Source organism: Hyperolius riggenbachi, chromosome 7 (genome assembly GCF_040937935.1).
Source record: "Hyperolius riggenbachi isolate aHypRig1 chromosome 7, aHypRig1.pri, whole genome shotgun sequence".
Classification (NCBI taxonomy): domain Eukaryota; kingdom Metazoa; phylum Chordata; class Amphibia; order Anura; family Hyperoliidae; genus Hyperolius; species Hyperolius riggenbachi.
Window position 1 is genome coordinate 46905905 of NC_090652.1, and position 16636 is coordinate 46922540.

Consider the following 16636-nt stretch of genomic DNA (forward strand, 5'->3'; position numbering starts at 1 on the left):
CAGTAAAAACACTTATTTTAGGCCACGCTCACAGTAAGGTGTTGCAGTGCAATGTAACAAATCCATTGTAGCATAGAATAACACCATGCACAGTGTGGTGTAACGGTGTGCGACATACCAACACACTGCATGCAGTGCATTAACTAAAAACGGGGAAATTAACAGTGACAGTAAAGCATAGTTTTCATTTGATGTGTGCTTCACTGTATGTGACAATCTGCGAAAAAACAAGCAGAGCCACATTTACATTCTGTTGTATTCCTGATTTTACATGCAACACCCACTCTGAACATAGCTCAAGTTAAAGGGTGCATTTTGTTATTTTGCTCTGTTCTTTAGTTAACTGCTTGAGGACCGTAGGGTTACACCCCCCTAGTGACTAGGCTATTTTTTACAATTTAGGCCACTGCACCTTTAAGGCCTTGCTACAGGGCCGTACAACTCGGCACACAAGTGATCCCCCACGTTTCTGCCCACCAACAGAGCTTTCTGTTGGTGGGCTGTGATCGCTGCTGGGATATTTGTTTGTTTTTTTCTTATTAATATTTATTTGTTTTATTTTTAAATACATTTTTACTTTTTTTCTTATTTTAGTTTACCCTTCCCCCACCATGACAGCCGATTGCTCTTGTGCCTCAAGAGGGGACAGCCGTGTCACGCGGCTGTCCCCAGTACAGCACTTCCTTAGATCGCAGCGCTGTACATGGTAAATAGACGTTGGTTTCACCATCTAACAGTCTCCTAGCAGCGATCGCCGCTGGGAGACTGATGACGGAGTGGAGCTCCGTCATTCAAGCGGAGATGAGCGCGCATCGGCGAGCGTGATCTCCTGCAAAACCTTCCCCAGGACTTGATGCCAATTGTCGTTAGGCAGTCCTGGGGCTGCCACCACATTCACGCCCACTGGTGTGACGTGGTCACTAGGAAGTTAAAAATAAAAAAAAGTGGCAATCAAGGAAGAAAGAGGGACAGAAGGATGTTTTTCCAAAAAGAGGTGTTGTCCCTTGGAACATACCTCCCAACATTTTGAGATGAGAAAGAGGGACACTTAAGCCACGCCCCTGCCACACCCCGTATCACGCCCCCATCACACCCCCTAGTCACGCATACCATAAAGATTTCTTAAGAAAAATATGTGGTTTTATAATTCAAACCACACTGGTCCTTTCTATCCTTGTTCATTTTTCTTCATATTAACATTTTAAAATTCGTAATATATCAATTTAAAGTATCTCCCCAGTATATGTAGCCAGGTGTATAGGTGTCCCCAGTATATGTAGCCAGGTGTATAGGTCTCCCCAGTATATGTAGCCAGGTGTATAGGTCTCCCCAGTATATGCAGCCAGGTGTATAGGTCTCCCCAGTATATGTAGCTAGGTGTATAGGTCTCCCCAGTATATGTAGCTAGGTGTATAGGTCTCCCCAGTATATGCAGCCAGGTGTATAGGTGCCCCCAGTATATGCAGCCAGGTGTATAGGTGCCCCCAGTATATGCAGCCAGGTGTATAGGTGCCCCCAGTATATGCAGCCAGGTGTATAGGTGCCCCCAGTATATGCAGCCAGATGCATAGGTCTCCCCAGTATATGCAGCCAGGTGTATAGGTCTCCCCAGTATATGTAGCTAGGTGTATAGGTCTCCCCAGTATATGTATCTAGGCGTATAGGTCTCCCCAGTATATGTAGCTAGGTGTATAGGTCTCCCCAGTATATGCAGCCAGGTGTATAGGTCTCCCCAGTATATGCAGCCAGGTGTATAGGTGTCCCCAGTATATGTAGCCAGGTGTATAGGTGTCCCCAGTATATGTAGCCAGGTGTATAGGTGTCCCCAGTATATGCAGCTAGGTGTATAGGTCTCTCCAGTATATGCAGCCAGGTGTATAGGTCTCCCCAGTATATGCAGTCAGGTGTATAGGTGTCCCCAGTATAGCCAGGTGTATAGGTGTCCCCAGTATATGTAGCCAGGTGTATAGGTGTCCCCAGTATATGTAGCCAGGTGTATAGGTGTCCCCAGTGTAGCCAGGTGTATAGGTGTCCCCAGTATATGTAGCCAGGTGTATAGGTGTCCCCAGTATATGCAGCCAAGTGTGTAGGTGTCCCCAGTATATGTAGCCAGGTGTATAGGTGTCCCCAGTATATGTAGCCAGGTGTATAGGTCTCCCCAGTATAGCCAGGTGTATAGGTCTCCCTAGTATATGCAGTCAGGTGTATAGGTGCCCCCAGTATAGCCAGGTGTATAGGTGTCCCAAGTATATGCAGTCAGGTGTATAGGTGTCCCCAGTATAGCCAGGTGTATAGGTGTCCCCAGTATATGTAGCCAGGTGTATAGGTCTCCCCAGTATAGCCAGGTGTATAGGTCTCCCCAGTATATGCAGTCAGGTGTATAGGTGCCCCCAGTATAGCCAGGTGTACAGGTGTCCCCAGTATATGCAGTCAGGTGTATAGGTGTCCCCAGTATATGCAGCCAGGTGTATGTGTACCCAGTGTAGCCAGGCGTATAGGTGTCCCCAGTATATGTAGCCAGGTGTATAGGTGTCCCCAGTATATGCAGCCAAGTGTGTAGGTGTCCCCAGTATATGTAGCCAGGTGTATAGGTGTCCCCAGTATATGTAGCCAGGTGTATAGGTCTCCCCAGTATAGCCAGGTGTATAGGTCTCCCTAGTATATGCAGTCAGGTGTATAGGTGCCCCCAGTATAGCCAGGTGTATAGGTGTCCCCAGTATATGCAGTCAGGTGTATAGGTGTCCCCAGTATAGCCAGGTGTATAGGTGTCCCCAGTATATGTAGCCAGGTGTATAGGTCTCCCCAGTATAGCCAGGTGTATAGGTCTCCCCAGTATATGCAGTCAGGTGTATAGGTGCCCCCAGTATAGCCAGGTGTACAGGTGTCCCCAGTATATGCAGTCCGCCCCTGCATCTGACCCCCCAGCCAGCCGGGACACTGGGAGGTTATAGCGGGAGAGCCCTCCCAAATCGTGTCAGTCCCGACGAAAACGGGACGGTTGGGGACTATGCCTTGGAAAGACACACTGCTTTGAACCTGTGACATAATCAAACAGTGATGATTAATATTTGTGTACAGCAGAAGGGAAAGGCAGCGCTTCCAAACAGACGCTGCACTTGAATTGACTACCTGCACAAGTGTGCAGAGTTCGAATAACGGGCAGATTACACACCTTGCATTCAAAAACAGGTACAGTAAAAGGAGGGTATTAGCTTCAGCATAAGTTGTGCACAAATTATCCCTAATAGACTCTCCCACAACGATGACGGGCCCTCACAGGAGAGACCTAACCACTAGTCTAACAATGCCTCCATGGGCGTCAGTTTCCATTTAAATTTTAGAAAAGTGTTTAGCACATAATTTGTATTTGATTTTCATTCAAGGTGTGTATTTAGCCCCAGGGGAGCTGTGCACATCTCTGTAGTTTTGACTTTACTTGCAGCCAGTGAGCGCTGCCCATTGTTTGCTATAGTGATGATTACTTGTTAAGAATTTTACAATATTTGGTGGTCCTCCTAGTTTAGGGGATGCACTGACTAACAGAGCTACTAGCATTATTACTATCTAATAGCTGCCATGTTCAACAAGTTTCATGAGTCAGCTAATTATCTTGCACCAGCTCTAGTTTTGTCAGGGTGGGGGAAGGAGGGGGGTGTGATGGCAATCAGCTTGTTCACAGAACTCTGTCCGTTATTACCTTTGCTCTCCCTGACAGTGACAGCTTGGTTATTTAATTCTTGTGGAGGCAGTGATGTGGCTCAGCCTGGTAGTGCCACAGTGTGCTGCTTCTATCCCCTGTGATCGCAGTCAGATGCCTCTCTCCAATGTGTAGACAGGTCAGTCAGGAGGTGGGGCCAAGCGCTGTGTCGTTTGAGATGTCGCGAACCGCAATAGATTTCAATGGGGAGGCGAACTTTGTAAAATAGAAAAAATTCTAAAGCCTAGAAAAATTATAGAAAACATGTTTCAAAGGCTCTAATACCTGGAGGCAGACATGATTGAGTGAAATACACATCAAATGTCCTACTCTAACATCTAGATTTCACACAGACCCCTATTTTAGGACTCCCTCCACTGTCCTTCTACCTATTCCCTCATCTGCCAGAGAATTATATTATTTCAAAAGCCAGTTTACATACCATAGCTGAGAATTGAACCCAGGTCTCACTGTGTGGTGGGCAAGTACCTTAACCGCTGTACCACAACAGTACTAACTGAAGCTGGCCTAGCATTTACCATTTATGCTCAATCCAAGAGAAAAAACATGGCCTTGTATTTTGTGTTCAACAGTTATCAAGAGAAAAATTAGACAAGATAGCAGTGTTAGGAAGACTTGCCTAAGGTCTCCTACTGAATAGGTGCTGGCTTACTGAACAGACAGAGACGAGATTCGAATTCTGGTCTCCTGTGTCAGTGTCAGAGGCAGAGCCCTTAACCATTACACCATGCAGCCACTGCTTACAGATATATAGGCAGACATAGCCTTGTATTTTGTGTTCAACAGTTGTCAAGAGAAAAATTAGACACGATAGCAGTGTTAGGAAGACTTGCCTAAGGTCTCCTACTGAATAGGTGCTGGCTTACTGAACAGACAGAGACGAGATTCGAACTCTGGTCTCCTATGTCAGAGGCAGAGCCCTTAACCATTACACAATGCAGCCACTGCTTACAGGTATGTAGCCAGACATGGCCTTGTATTTTGTGCTCAACAGTTTTCAAGAGAAAAATTAGACAAGATAGCAGTGTTAGGAAGACTTGCCTAAGGTCTCCTACTGAATAGGTGGAGGGAATAGGTAGAAGGGTGGAGGGTGGAGCCCACAAGAGCCTAATTAAAAGCTCCGTAGCAGCTGTCCCTTTACTAATTAGTATAGGCAGATGAGTGAGTCAAATGGCTCAAGGACCTTGTCTTGTATAAGGGGGGGGGGGCTCCACCAGTGAGTGCAGTCTGATTGGCAATAATGTGTCTGCTGACTGTGATGGAGAGGGTCAAAGTTTTGCTCCATAGAGCATTATGGGGCGAATCGAACTTCCGGGAAAGTTCGCGTTTGGTAGGCGAACGCGAACCACCGAAGTTCGCCTGGAACCGTTCGCTAGCGAACCGTTCGGGACATCTCTATGTGTCGTTTTTTACTTTATTCACAGCAGCCGGCTGGAACTAATAGCTCATTGTCAGAAGGAAGGCATATCAATGAGCAGGCAGCAGGTGAAGACATAGTCCCCTTTCACCTGCCTGCCTCTGTGCAATGAGTGGGTGTGGCGGGTTTCAGTGTTGGCGGTCATGGCCAGATGAATAAAAGGAATACAAATACCACACAGGCAGCCAGGACCAGTGGGCCCCTGTGGCTATATGGGCCCCATAACAGTCGCAATGCCTGCTATGGCGATCCCTACGCCACTGCTTCCATCTTAACCAGAGTGAAGGTCATTTTAACCGGTTCAGGACCACGGATAGTTAAAATTATGCCACACTTGTGGCTTCCTAAGCCCAATGAGGCCTTGTTTTAATGCTGGCAGCTCCCAAACCTGGGACACAATAGTGCAACCCCACCGGCACAGATCTCCACTGTCTAAAGACAGTCAAGTTCAATGCATTGGTCAGGAGCCATTTTCATTGGCTCCTGACCTCCTGATCACTGTGAGCCAATCACAGTAATCAGTAAGTGAAAAAAATAAAAATAAAAAGCCTCTAGTCCTTAAAGAGAATCTAAAGCCAAATAAAAAATAGCTTTTTACCTTATATACTCAGCGAAGGAAGACTGAGAGGGGCGGGGGAGAGGCGGCGATGCCCGGCTGACAGACACGTGTGAGGCAGGGCTGCAGCTCATAGCCCTGCCTCACACGGAAGCGCTCCCCGGGCAGCACAGGGGGGATTGGAGGGGTAAAGACCCCTCGTTATGCCGCAGGATAGCAGCGTTTTAGCAGGGGCATACATGCCTCATATGTATATAAGGTAAAAGGCCATTCTTTATTTGGCTTCAGATTCTCGTTAAGGGGACCAGAGGCTTTGTTCCAGAAAATTTTAGATAGTTTTAATTTGAACTAAATTTACCTTCCAATCATGGCTAGCATTCATCCATGGTTCTGTTACACCTACAATATCATTGTCTCACCAGCAACTCGAATTCATCATCAATCCAATTTGAAAGTCTTCTAGCATTGGTAAGCATTTTATGTTATCACCACCACACTTTACTTAGGTTTAATCACCTCCTCATAGTTAGTCACCTCCTTACTTTTTGTGCTTTCCCTGCCCCCCGCCTCAATTATCATGGTCCGACTCCCAGGTTCTTCCTATTGCCTAGCAACTCTGCCTGATCCTTATGTTTTCTCTCCCCCCTCCAATATATTATTAGCTCACCTGTCTGGCCTTATCTTCTTTCACAGCACTCAGGACCTCCTTTACCATGTTCTGGAGCATGTAGACAGATATGAGCTGGTCTTTGGGGCAGATCCTCCTGCACTCGGGGCACCGATACCACAGGGACTGTGTGGTGCTCCAGTGCTTGGTGATGCATGCTCTGCAGAAGGTGTGGCCACAGATGCTGGTCACGGGGTCTGTCAGCTCACAAAGACATATGGAACACAAAATCTCCTTTTTCAACTTGGATAATTGAGCAGCTCCTTCCTGGGGCATTTCGGACCTGATGGGGAAAACAGATAGTTGCAGTCACACAATCTATCCGGGACTTTAGACAGACACAGACAAAGCTCATAGACACAAACTGGCAAGGATAATGGCAAGTCTTCATGGTAGACTGAGTCTTCTTGTTTAGTTGAAACTGATGATTGCAAAGTGGAAGCTTGAAGGGACTTTATGGTATATTCACCAAACTGCGGTAAAGAATTATTCTGCATTCCTACCTCTGAACCACCATGACCCTCTGTGGGTTCGTCCAAATTTGCTTCTAGAGGTGACTAAGCAGATTAGAGTTGGTGGAGTGGGTGGGTCACAATTTGTATATGGAGAGACAGCATTGGTGGTGGATAAAAGGCGCTATTAAAGAGGAGCTGTTAGGTATAGGGTCTCAGAGAAAAAAAACACACAGTAGCTAAAGATTGGCTGTACTTACATTACATATGCATTTCACTGCCCATGTTTGGATTTCACAGAATTTTTATATAGTATTTGCAGAGAATGATGCTCCTGGCAGCTCATGGCAGGTTCCATGTTTGTCTGTCTCCTATGAAGCCAAATGTGTCGTCATGTCCTGCCTGCTTCCTGATGATTCACTCACACAAAAGATCCGTAATGGAAAACACTACTGTGCAGTGAATATTGATTAGCCATGTGGCTAGGAACAATAGCGGACTCCTGCAGTGTACTCTGCCCGGAGATTTTTCACTGCTACCCTGTTGTAACATGAGCCTGTACTTTCTCACTAGCAGCCGAGGGGAGGACCCAAGCAGCCCCAGAATGCTTTGCAGTATGGTATGCGGCCTTTCGTCCTTTTGAGAGCTTGGGTCTAACAGCTTTGCTGATAAGCACACATTAAAAGTAAGAGAGATTTTTAACTTCAGTATTGCCTTTTTGGCTTCCTTCTTAACTGTTTAACACAGGAGAATAGAGGTTTAAATTAGCTTTTGCAGCCTGACAGTTACTCTTTAAGAAGTAGGATTTAACTTCCTCTTCCCTCTGTGAAGTAGCTGTTAGTTACTTTTAGCAGCCAGAGCAATAAGATTTGTGTACAATGGGGGGATACTTATGTATTTATTCATAGATTCTATGAAAAGAAAGAAATATGAACTTTAAATTGTTTTACGTATTCAATAATCCTACTAATCCTACTAATATCATAAATGGGAAAGTTCGGATGTTTGGATGTTTGGATGTTTGTTACTCGATCACGCAAAAATGGCTGAACGGATTTGAATGAAATTTGGCACACACATAGAACATTACCTGGAATAAAGTATAGGATACTTTTTATTCCCATAACCAAAAAGAGACAAATACAAATTTCACTGGAAAATGTAAACTGCAGCCATACACTGTTACACTGGAGGTGTGTTTAGCTTCTAAGGGTAGAATGGTTAATTTGCATATATTCAGCAGTGATGCACTGGGAGACATCTCAAGCTCACTCCAACCTGAATTATCGCAAATTCTTTCTGTTTTAAGAAAGCAAACGTTTGTTTTTCTTAACATCTTAGTAAGGGGGCTTTTAGGACCATTGTAGTCCCTTACACACTACAATGAGTTCTGGGTCACCATGAGCTTGCTGGTTAGTCTTTACCTCTCGGTGTTACAAGGCCTACTGCATAGAGCCAAATTAATCCATGCAATGCACTGATGAGTTAAATTAATCTATGCTATGCAGTGAAGAGGATCAAACAATCCAAAACAGTCTGTAAGCATGTTGGATTATTACGGCTTTGTACAATTTAACAAGCTGACACATCATTGCAGTCCAGCAGTTCTGGATGTGTGTTTAGCTTCTAAGGGTAACAATGGTTAATTTGCATATTTTCAGCAGTGATGCACTGGGAGACATCTCAAGCTCACTCCAACCTGAATTATTGCAAATTCTTTCTGTTTTAAGAAAGCAAACTTTTGTTTTTCTTACACTGTTAATGGTAGGGTTCTCAAACTTTGCACAGTTGGCCGTTGGGTGACTAGGATTATTATTCAGAAAAGTGGGTTGGAGCCTATAAAAGCCAATCAAAATTCACCTAATGATTTTCAAGGGGAATATTTACATTTCTGCCATTCTTGCACTGTTAATGGCACAAGCCTCAAACCTGGTATAGTTGATCATTGGGTGACTGGGGTTCAATTTCAGAAAGGGGGTGGAGCCACAAATAGCCAATCAGATTTGTTTTATTCCAATGCAAATTATTGTTGCCAAACACCGCAAAGCTCACAAACTTGGTAATTGAGTAATTGATTAATTGTGTGTTAGGGTTAAGAAAGTGGGCACAGCCAACACCAGCCAAATACATAAGCAGGCAACGCAGGGTCATAAGTGGGCGGAGACAAATACAAATTTTACTGGGAAAATGTAAACAGCAGCTATTCTTACACTGTTAATGGTAGGGTTCTCAAACTTTGCACAGTTGGTTACTGGGTGACTGGGATTATTATTCAAAAAAGTGGGTGGAGCCTACAAAAAACAATCAAAAACTACCTATTGATTTTTCAGGGGAATATTTCAGTGCTGCCATTCTTGCACTGTTAATTGCACAAGACTCAAACCTGGTACAGTTGATCATTGCGTGACTGGGGTTACATTTATATAAGGGGGTGGAGCCCCAAACAGCCAATCTGATTTGTTTCATTTTAATGCAGGTTATTGATGCCAAAGACCGCAAAGCTCACAAACTTGGTCATTGAGTAATTGATTAATTGTGTGTTAGGGTTAGGAAAAGTGGACGCAGCCAACACCAGCCAAATACATAATCAGGCTATGCCGGGTCATCAGTAGGCGGAGACAAATACAAATTTAACTGAGAAAATGTAAACTGCAGTAATTCTTACACTATTAATGGTAGGGTTCTCAAACTTTGCACAGTTGGTCACTGGGTGACTGAGTTTAATATTCAGAAAAGTGGGTGGAGCCTACAAAAGCCAATCAAAATCCACCTATTAATCTTTAAGGGGAATATTTAATTGATGTCATTCTTGCACTGTTAATCACCTGTACCTGGTACAGTTGGCCATTGGGTGATTGGGGTTTAAATTCAGAAAAGGGGTGGAGCCACAGCCAATCAGATTTATTTATTTCAATGCAAATTATTGATGCCAAAGACCGCAAAGCTCACAAACTTGGTCATTAAGTAATTTTGTGTTAGGGATAGGAAAAGTGGGCGGAGCCAACATCAGCCAAATACATACCTGGGCAATGCCAAGTCATCAGTGGGCGGAGAAAAACACAAATTTCACTGGGAAAATGTAAACTGCAGCCATTCTTACACTATTAATTGTAGGGTTGTAGGGTTCTCAAACTTTGCACAGTTGGTCACTGGGTGACTGGCATTAATATTCAGAAAAGTGGGTGGAGCCTACAAAAAACAATGACAATTCACCTATTGATTTTCAAGGCAAATATTTAATTGCTGCCATTTTTGCACTGTTAATGGCACAAGCCTCAAACCTGGTACAGCTGATCATTGGGTGACTGGGGTTAAATATTTAGAAAAGGGGTGGGGCCACAAACAGCGAATCAGATGTGTTTCATTTCAATGAAAATTATTCATGCCAAAGACCACAAATCTCACAATCTCACAATCTCTTGGTCATTGACTATTGACAATTGTGTGTTAGGGTTAGAAAAAGTCGCCACAGCCAACAGCAGCCAAATACATACCTGGGAAACATTAGGACATCAGTGGGTGGAGAAAAATACAAATTTCACTGCTAGAATGTAAACTGAAATTTGGCACACACATAGTACATTACCTGGAATAAAGTATAGGATACTTTTTATTCCCATAACCAAAAAGGGGGCAGAGACAAATACAAATTTCACGGGAAAATGTAAACTGCAGCCATTCTTACACTTTTAAGCTGGAGGTGTGTTTAGCTTCTAAGGGCACAATGGTTAATTTGCATATATTCAGCAGTGATGCACTGGGAGACATCTCAAGCTCACTCCAACCTGAATTATCGCAAACTCTTTCTGTTTTAAGAAAGCAAACTTTAGTTTTCCTTAACATCTTAGTAAGGGGGCTTTTAGGACCTTTGTAGTCCCTTACACACTCCAATGAGTTCTGGGTCACCATGAGCTTTCTGGGTAGTCTGTACCTCTCGGTGTTACAAGCCCTGCTGCATAGAGCCAAATTAAGCCATGCCATTTACTGATGAAGATCAAACAATCCAAAACAATGTGTATGCATGTTGGATTATTATGGCTCTGTACAAATTAACAAGATGACACAGCATTGATTTCCAGCAGTTCTGGAGATGTGTTTAGCATTTAAGGTTAACAATGGTTAATTTGAATATAATCAACAGTGATGCACTGGGTGACATTTTAAGCTCACTCCAACCTGAATTATCGCAAATTCTTTCTGTTTTAAGAAAGCAAACTTTTGTGTTTCTTACACTGTCAATGGCAGGGTTCTTAAACTTTGCACAGTTGGTCACTGGATGACTGGGATTAATATTCAGAAAAGTGGGTGGAGCCTACAAAAGCCAATCAAAATTCACCTATTTTCAAAGGAGTGGAGCCACAGCCAATTAGATTTATTTCATTTCAATGCCAATTATTGATGCCAAAGACCACAAAGCTCACAAACTAGGTCATCCTTGAGTAATTGTGTGTTAGGATTAGAAAAAGTGGGCAGAGCTAATGCCTAGTACACACTAGCAATTTTGATGGATCAATCATTGGTCAATTTTACCACCTCCATGTAGTATGACCATTTACCTATATAATCTGCATAGAATTGAAAATCTGTTTGGCCCTCATACTACATGGAGGTGGTAAAATTGACCAATGATTGATCCATCAAAATTGCTAGTGTGTACTAGGCTTTACACTAGCCAATTACATACCCGGGCAACGCCGGGCGACCAGCTAGTATAATAAATGGGAAAGTTCGGATGTTTGGATGTTTGTTACTCGATCACGCAAAAACGGCTGAACGGATTTGAATGAAATTTGGCACACACATAGTACATTACCTGGAATAAAGTATAGGATACTTTTTATTCCCATAACCAAAAAGAGACAAATACAAATTTCACTGGAAAATGTAAACTGCAGCCATACACTGTTACACTGGAGGTGCGTTTAGCTTCTAAGGGTAGAATGGTTAATTTGCATATATTCAGCAATGATGCACTGGGAGACATCTCAAGCTCACTCCAACCTGAATTATCGCAAATTCTTTCTGTTTTAAGAAAGCAAACGTTTGTTTTTCTTAACATCTTAGTAAGGGGGCTTTTTAGGACCATTGTAGTCCCTTACACACTACAATGAGTTCTGGGTCACCATGAGCTTGCTGGTTAGTCTTTACCTCTCGGTGTTACAAGGCCTACTGCATAGAGCCAAATTAATCCATGCAATGCACTGATGAGTTTCAAACAATCCAAAACAGTCTGTATGTTGGATTATTATGGCTCTGTACAATTTAACAAGCTGACACATCATTGCATTCCAGCAGTTCTGATTCCCATAACCAAAAAGAGACAAATACAAATTTCACTGGAAAATGTAAACTGCAGCCATACACTGTTACACTGGAGGTGTGTTTAGCTTCTAAGGGTAACAATGGTTAATTTGCATATTTTCAGCAGTGATGCACTGGGAGACATCTCAAGCTCACTCCAACCTGAATTATCGCAAATTCTTTCTGTTTTAAGAAAGCAAACTTTTGTTTTTCTTACTCTGTTAATGGCAGGGTTCTCACACTTTGCACAGTTGGTTGTTGGGTGACTAGGGTTATTATTCAGAAAAGTGGTTGGAGCCTATAAAAGCCAATCAAAATTCACCTAATGATTTTCAAGGGGAATATTTACATTTCTGCCATTCTTGCACTGTTAATGGCACAAGCCTCAAACCTGGTATAGTTGATCATTGGGTGACTGGGGTTCAATTTCAGAAAGGGGGTGGAGCCACAAATAGCTAAATCAGATTTGTTTCATTCCAATGCAAATTATTGTTGCCAAACACAGCAAAGCTCACAAACTTGGTCATTGAGTAATTGATTAATTGTGTGTTAGGGTTAGGAAAGTGGGCACAGCCAACACCAGCCAAATACATAAGCGGGCAACGCAGGGTCATAAGTGGGCGGAGACAAATACAAATTGTACTGGGAAAATGTAAACAGCAGCCATTTTTACACTGTTAATGGTAAGGTTCTCAAACTTTGCACAGTTGGTTACTGGGTGACTGAGATTAATGTTCAGAAAAGTGGGTGGAGCCTACAAAAAACAATCAAAAATTACCTATTAATTTTTCAGGGGAATATTTCATTGCTGCCATTCTTGCACTGTTAATTGCACAAGCCTCAAACCTGGTACAGTTGATCATTGCGTGACTGGGGTTTAAATTTATATATGATCCGATTTTACGTTTATTCGATAAAAACGATCGGATCTCCCGAAAAAATCGAAAGCTTTTTTTTCATTCGACTGAAAAATCAGATCGGATTTCCCGTTTTTTTCGATTTATATCGATCCGGACTGCCGGATTTTTTTCTTCAATTTCTTCTAAAGATTGTATGGTGTGTGTTGGATTGGAAGTTTATGTGCAACCTGTTAAAATCGAACAGAAGTATTCAATTTGTGGATAACTTTATGAGTGTGATGTACAAACATTTTTTTTATGTTATTAAAGGTGAATGTTTGTATAGTAAATCAACTGTATTTTAAAAAATGATTAAAGATATGTATATATTTCTTTAATATGATATTGTTGTCAGTTATATGTAGTAATATGAAGGTGATTTGGTAAATCAGGATTGTATGTGTAATCCTGAAGGATGATGGGATTACTCGCATAACAGAAAATATGACGTTTGTGATTTCATACAGAGGTATGATTATTCTACCATCCTGTTGGTGGTGGTGAATAGAATAGCAAAATGCCTTAAAAGATACCACAGTTGAAGTATATGGCGCTAGGTACACTGCCTACAATTTTCTGGCAGAGTTAACTGACAGAGCTATTATTTCCAACATGTGAATTTGATGATTACCCTCCGGCACCCTCTTTTGGGTTACCGGAGTCAGGCATCAGTGTGCCTGCGCTGGCCCAGTTGCATGAAGCCTACAGCACGCGACCATGCCTGGGTACACTCTGCAAATGTTTGTGACATAATCAGTACATCATATGCATGTATAGAAAGCTTGTAGCCATGGTCATGCACTGTATGACATGCAGCCAGGCTAGTGCAACGATGCCCGTGTCGGTTATATAGTAATACTAGCTGATTGCCCGGCGTTGCCCGGGTATGTATTTGGCTGATGTTGGCTCCGCCCATTTTTTCTAGCCCTAACACACAATTACTCAATGACCAAGTTTGTGAGCTTTGCGGTCTTTGGTATCAATAATTTGCATTGAAATTAAAAAATCTGATTGGCTGTTTGTGGCTCCACCCCCTTTTCTGAATTTGAACCCCAGTCACCCAATGACCAACTGTACCAGGTTTGAGGCCTGTGTCATTAACAGTGCAAGAATGGTAGCAATTAAATATTCCCCTTGAAAAGCAATAGGTGAAATTTGATTCACTTTTGTAGGCTCCGCCCACTTTTCTGAATATTAATCTCAGTCATCCAGTGACCAACTGTGCAAAGTTTGAGAACCCTGCCATTAACAGTGTAAGAATGGCTGCAGTTTACATTTTCCCAGGGAAATTTGTATTTGTCTCCATCCACTGATGACCCGGCGTTGCCTGTGTATGTATTTAACTGGTGTTGGCTCCGCCCACTTTCTAACCCTAACGCACAAACACTCAATGACCAAGTTTGTGAGCTTTGGGGTCCTTGGCATCAATAATTTGTATATTCCCATGAAATGAAACAAATCAGATTGGCTGTTTGTGGCTTCACCCCCTCCAGCATTTGAACCCCAGTCACCCAATGATCAACTATAGCAGGTTTGAAGCATCTGCTATTAGCAGTGTAAAAATGGCAGCAATTTAAATATTCCTCTTGAAAATCAACAGGTGAATTTTGATTGGCTATTATAGGCTCCACCCACTTCCCTGAATATTTATCTCAGTCACCCAGTGACCATCTGGGCAAAGTTTGAGAACCCTGCCATTAACAGTGTAAGAATGGCTGCAGTTTATATTTTCCCAGTGAAATTTGGTTTTGGTTCCGCCCACTTTTTGTAACCTGGACACACAGTCACTCAATGACCAATTTTGTGAGCTTTGGGGTCCTTGGCATCGATAATTTGTACTTTCCCATGAAATGAAACAAATCTGATTGACTGTTTGTGGCTCTGTCCCCTTTTCTGAATTTGAACCCCAGTGTCCCAATGAGCAACTGTCCCAGGTTTGAGGCTTGTGCCATTAACAGTGCAAGAATGGCAGCAATTTTAATATTCTCCTTGAAAAGCGATATGTGATTTTTGATTGGCATTTTTAGGCTCCACCCACTTTTTTAAATATTAATCCCAGTCACCCAGTAACCAGCTGTGCAAAGTTTGAGAACCCTGCCATTAACAGTGAAGAAAGGCTGCTGTTTACAATTTTCCAGAAAAATCTGATTTTGACTCCACCCAGTTTTTGTAACCTTGACACACAGTCACTCAATGATCAAGTTTGTGAGCTTTTGCATTCCTGGCATCAAAATTCTGCTAATGGAAGCAGTTTATCCAGCAAAGAAATCGGATTGGCTGTGTTTGGCTCCACCCCTTTACTGAATTGGAACCCCAGACACTTAACGACCGACTGAAGCAGGTTTGAGGCCTCTGCCATTAACAGTGTAAGAATGGCTGCAGTTTCAATATTCCCCTTAAAAATCAATAGGTGAATTTTGATTGGCTCTTGTAGGCTCCACCTACTTTTCCAAATATTAATTCCAGTCACCCAGTGACCAACTGTGTGAAGTTTGAGAACCCTCCCATTAACAGTGTAAGAAAAGCTGCAGTTTATATTTTCCAATGTAAAAGGTTAGTTGTTTTTGGCTCCGCCCACTATTTCTAACCTTAACATACAGTCACTCAATGAACAAGTTTATGAGCTTTGGGGTCCTTGGCATAAATAAGTTGCATTTTACCATTGAAATTAAACAAATCTGATTGGCTGTATTTGGCTAGCTCCCTTCAGAATTTAAACCCCAGTCTCCCAGTGACGGACTGTACCAGATTTGAGGCCTCTACCATTAAGAGTGTATGAATGGCAGCAATGTAAATATTCCCTTGAAAATCAAAAGGTGAATTTTGATTGGCTACTGTAGGCTCCACCCACTTTCCTGAATATTAGTCCCAGTCACCCAGTGGCCAACTGTGTCACGCTTGAGAACCCTGCCAATAAGAGAACGCTGAAATCAATCTAACAAATCTGATTGGCTGTTTGTGGCTCCACCCCTTTAGTGAATTTGGACCCCAGTCACCCAATGACTGACTGTATCAGGTTTGAGGCCTCTGCCATTAACAGTGTAAGAATGGTAGCAATGTAAACATTCCCTTTGAAAATCAATAGGTCAATTTTGATTGGCTGTTGTAGGCTCCGCCCACATTTCTGAATATTCATCCCAGTCACCCAGTGGCTAATTGTGTAAAGTTTGGGAACCCTGCCATGTTAAAAATTTAGTTGTTGGCACCGGCCACATTTTCTAACCTTGACATAAAGTCACTCAGTTATCAAGTTTATCAGCTTTGGGGTCCTTGGTATCAATACTTTGTATATTCCCATTGAAAAATAAACAAATATGGCTGTTTGTGGCTCCGCTCCCTTTCTGAATCTGAACCCTAATCACCCAATGACTGACTGTATCAGGTTTGAGGCATTTGCTATTAACAGTATAAGAATGGTAGCAGCTTAAATATTCCCTTTGAAAATCAAAAGGTGAATTTTTATTGGCTGTTGTAGGCTCCACCCACTCTCTTGAATATTCATCCAATTCACCCAGTGACCAACTGTGCAAAGTTTGAGAACCCTGCCAGAAACAGTGTAAGAATGGCTGCAGTTTATATTTTCCTAGTGAACTTTATTATTGGCTCCGCCCACTTTTTGTAACCTT

At 42.6% G+C, this 16636-nt stretch overlaps 1 protein-coding gene across 1 annotated transcript in view; it reads right to left on the reverse strand.

The window, feature by feature from the left end:
- Positions 1-16636, reverse strand: part of LOC137526001 (uncharacterized) — a 110652-nt gene that overhangs the window by 31627 nt on the left and 62389 nt on the right. The window contains exon 5 of the mRNA XM_068247211.1: positions 6359-6641. Within this exon, the coding sequence (XP_068103312.1) occupies positions 6359-6641 (283 nt within the window). The remainder of the gene's footprint in view (positions 1-6358; positions 6642-16636) is intronic.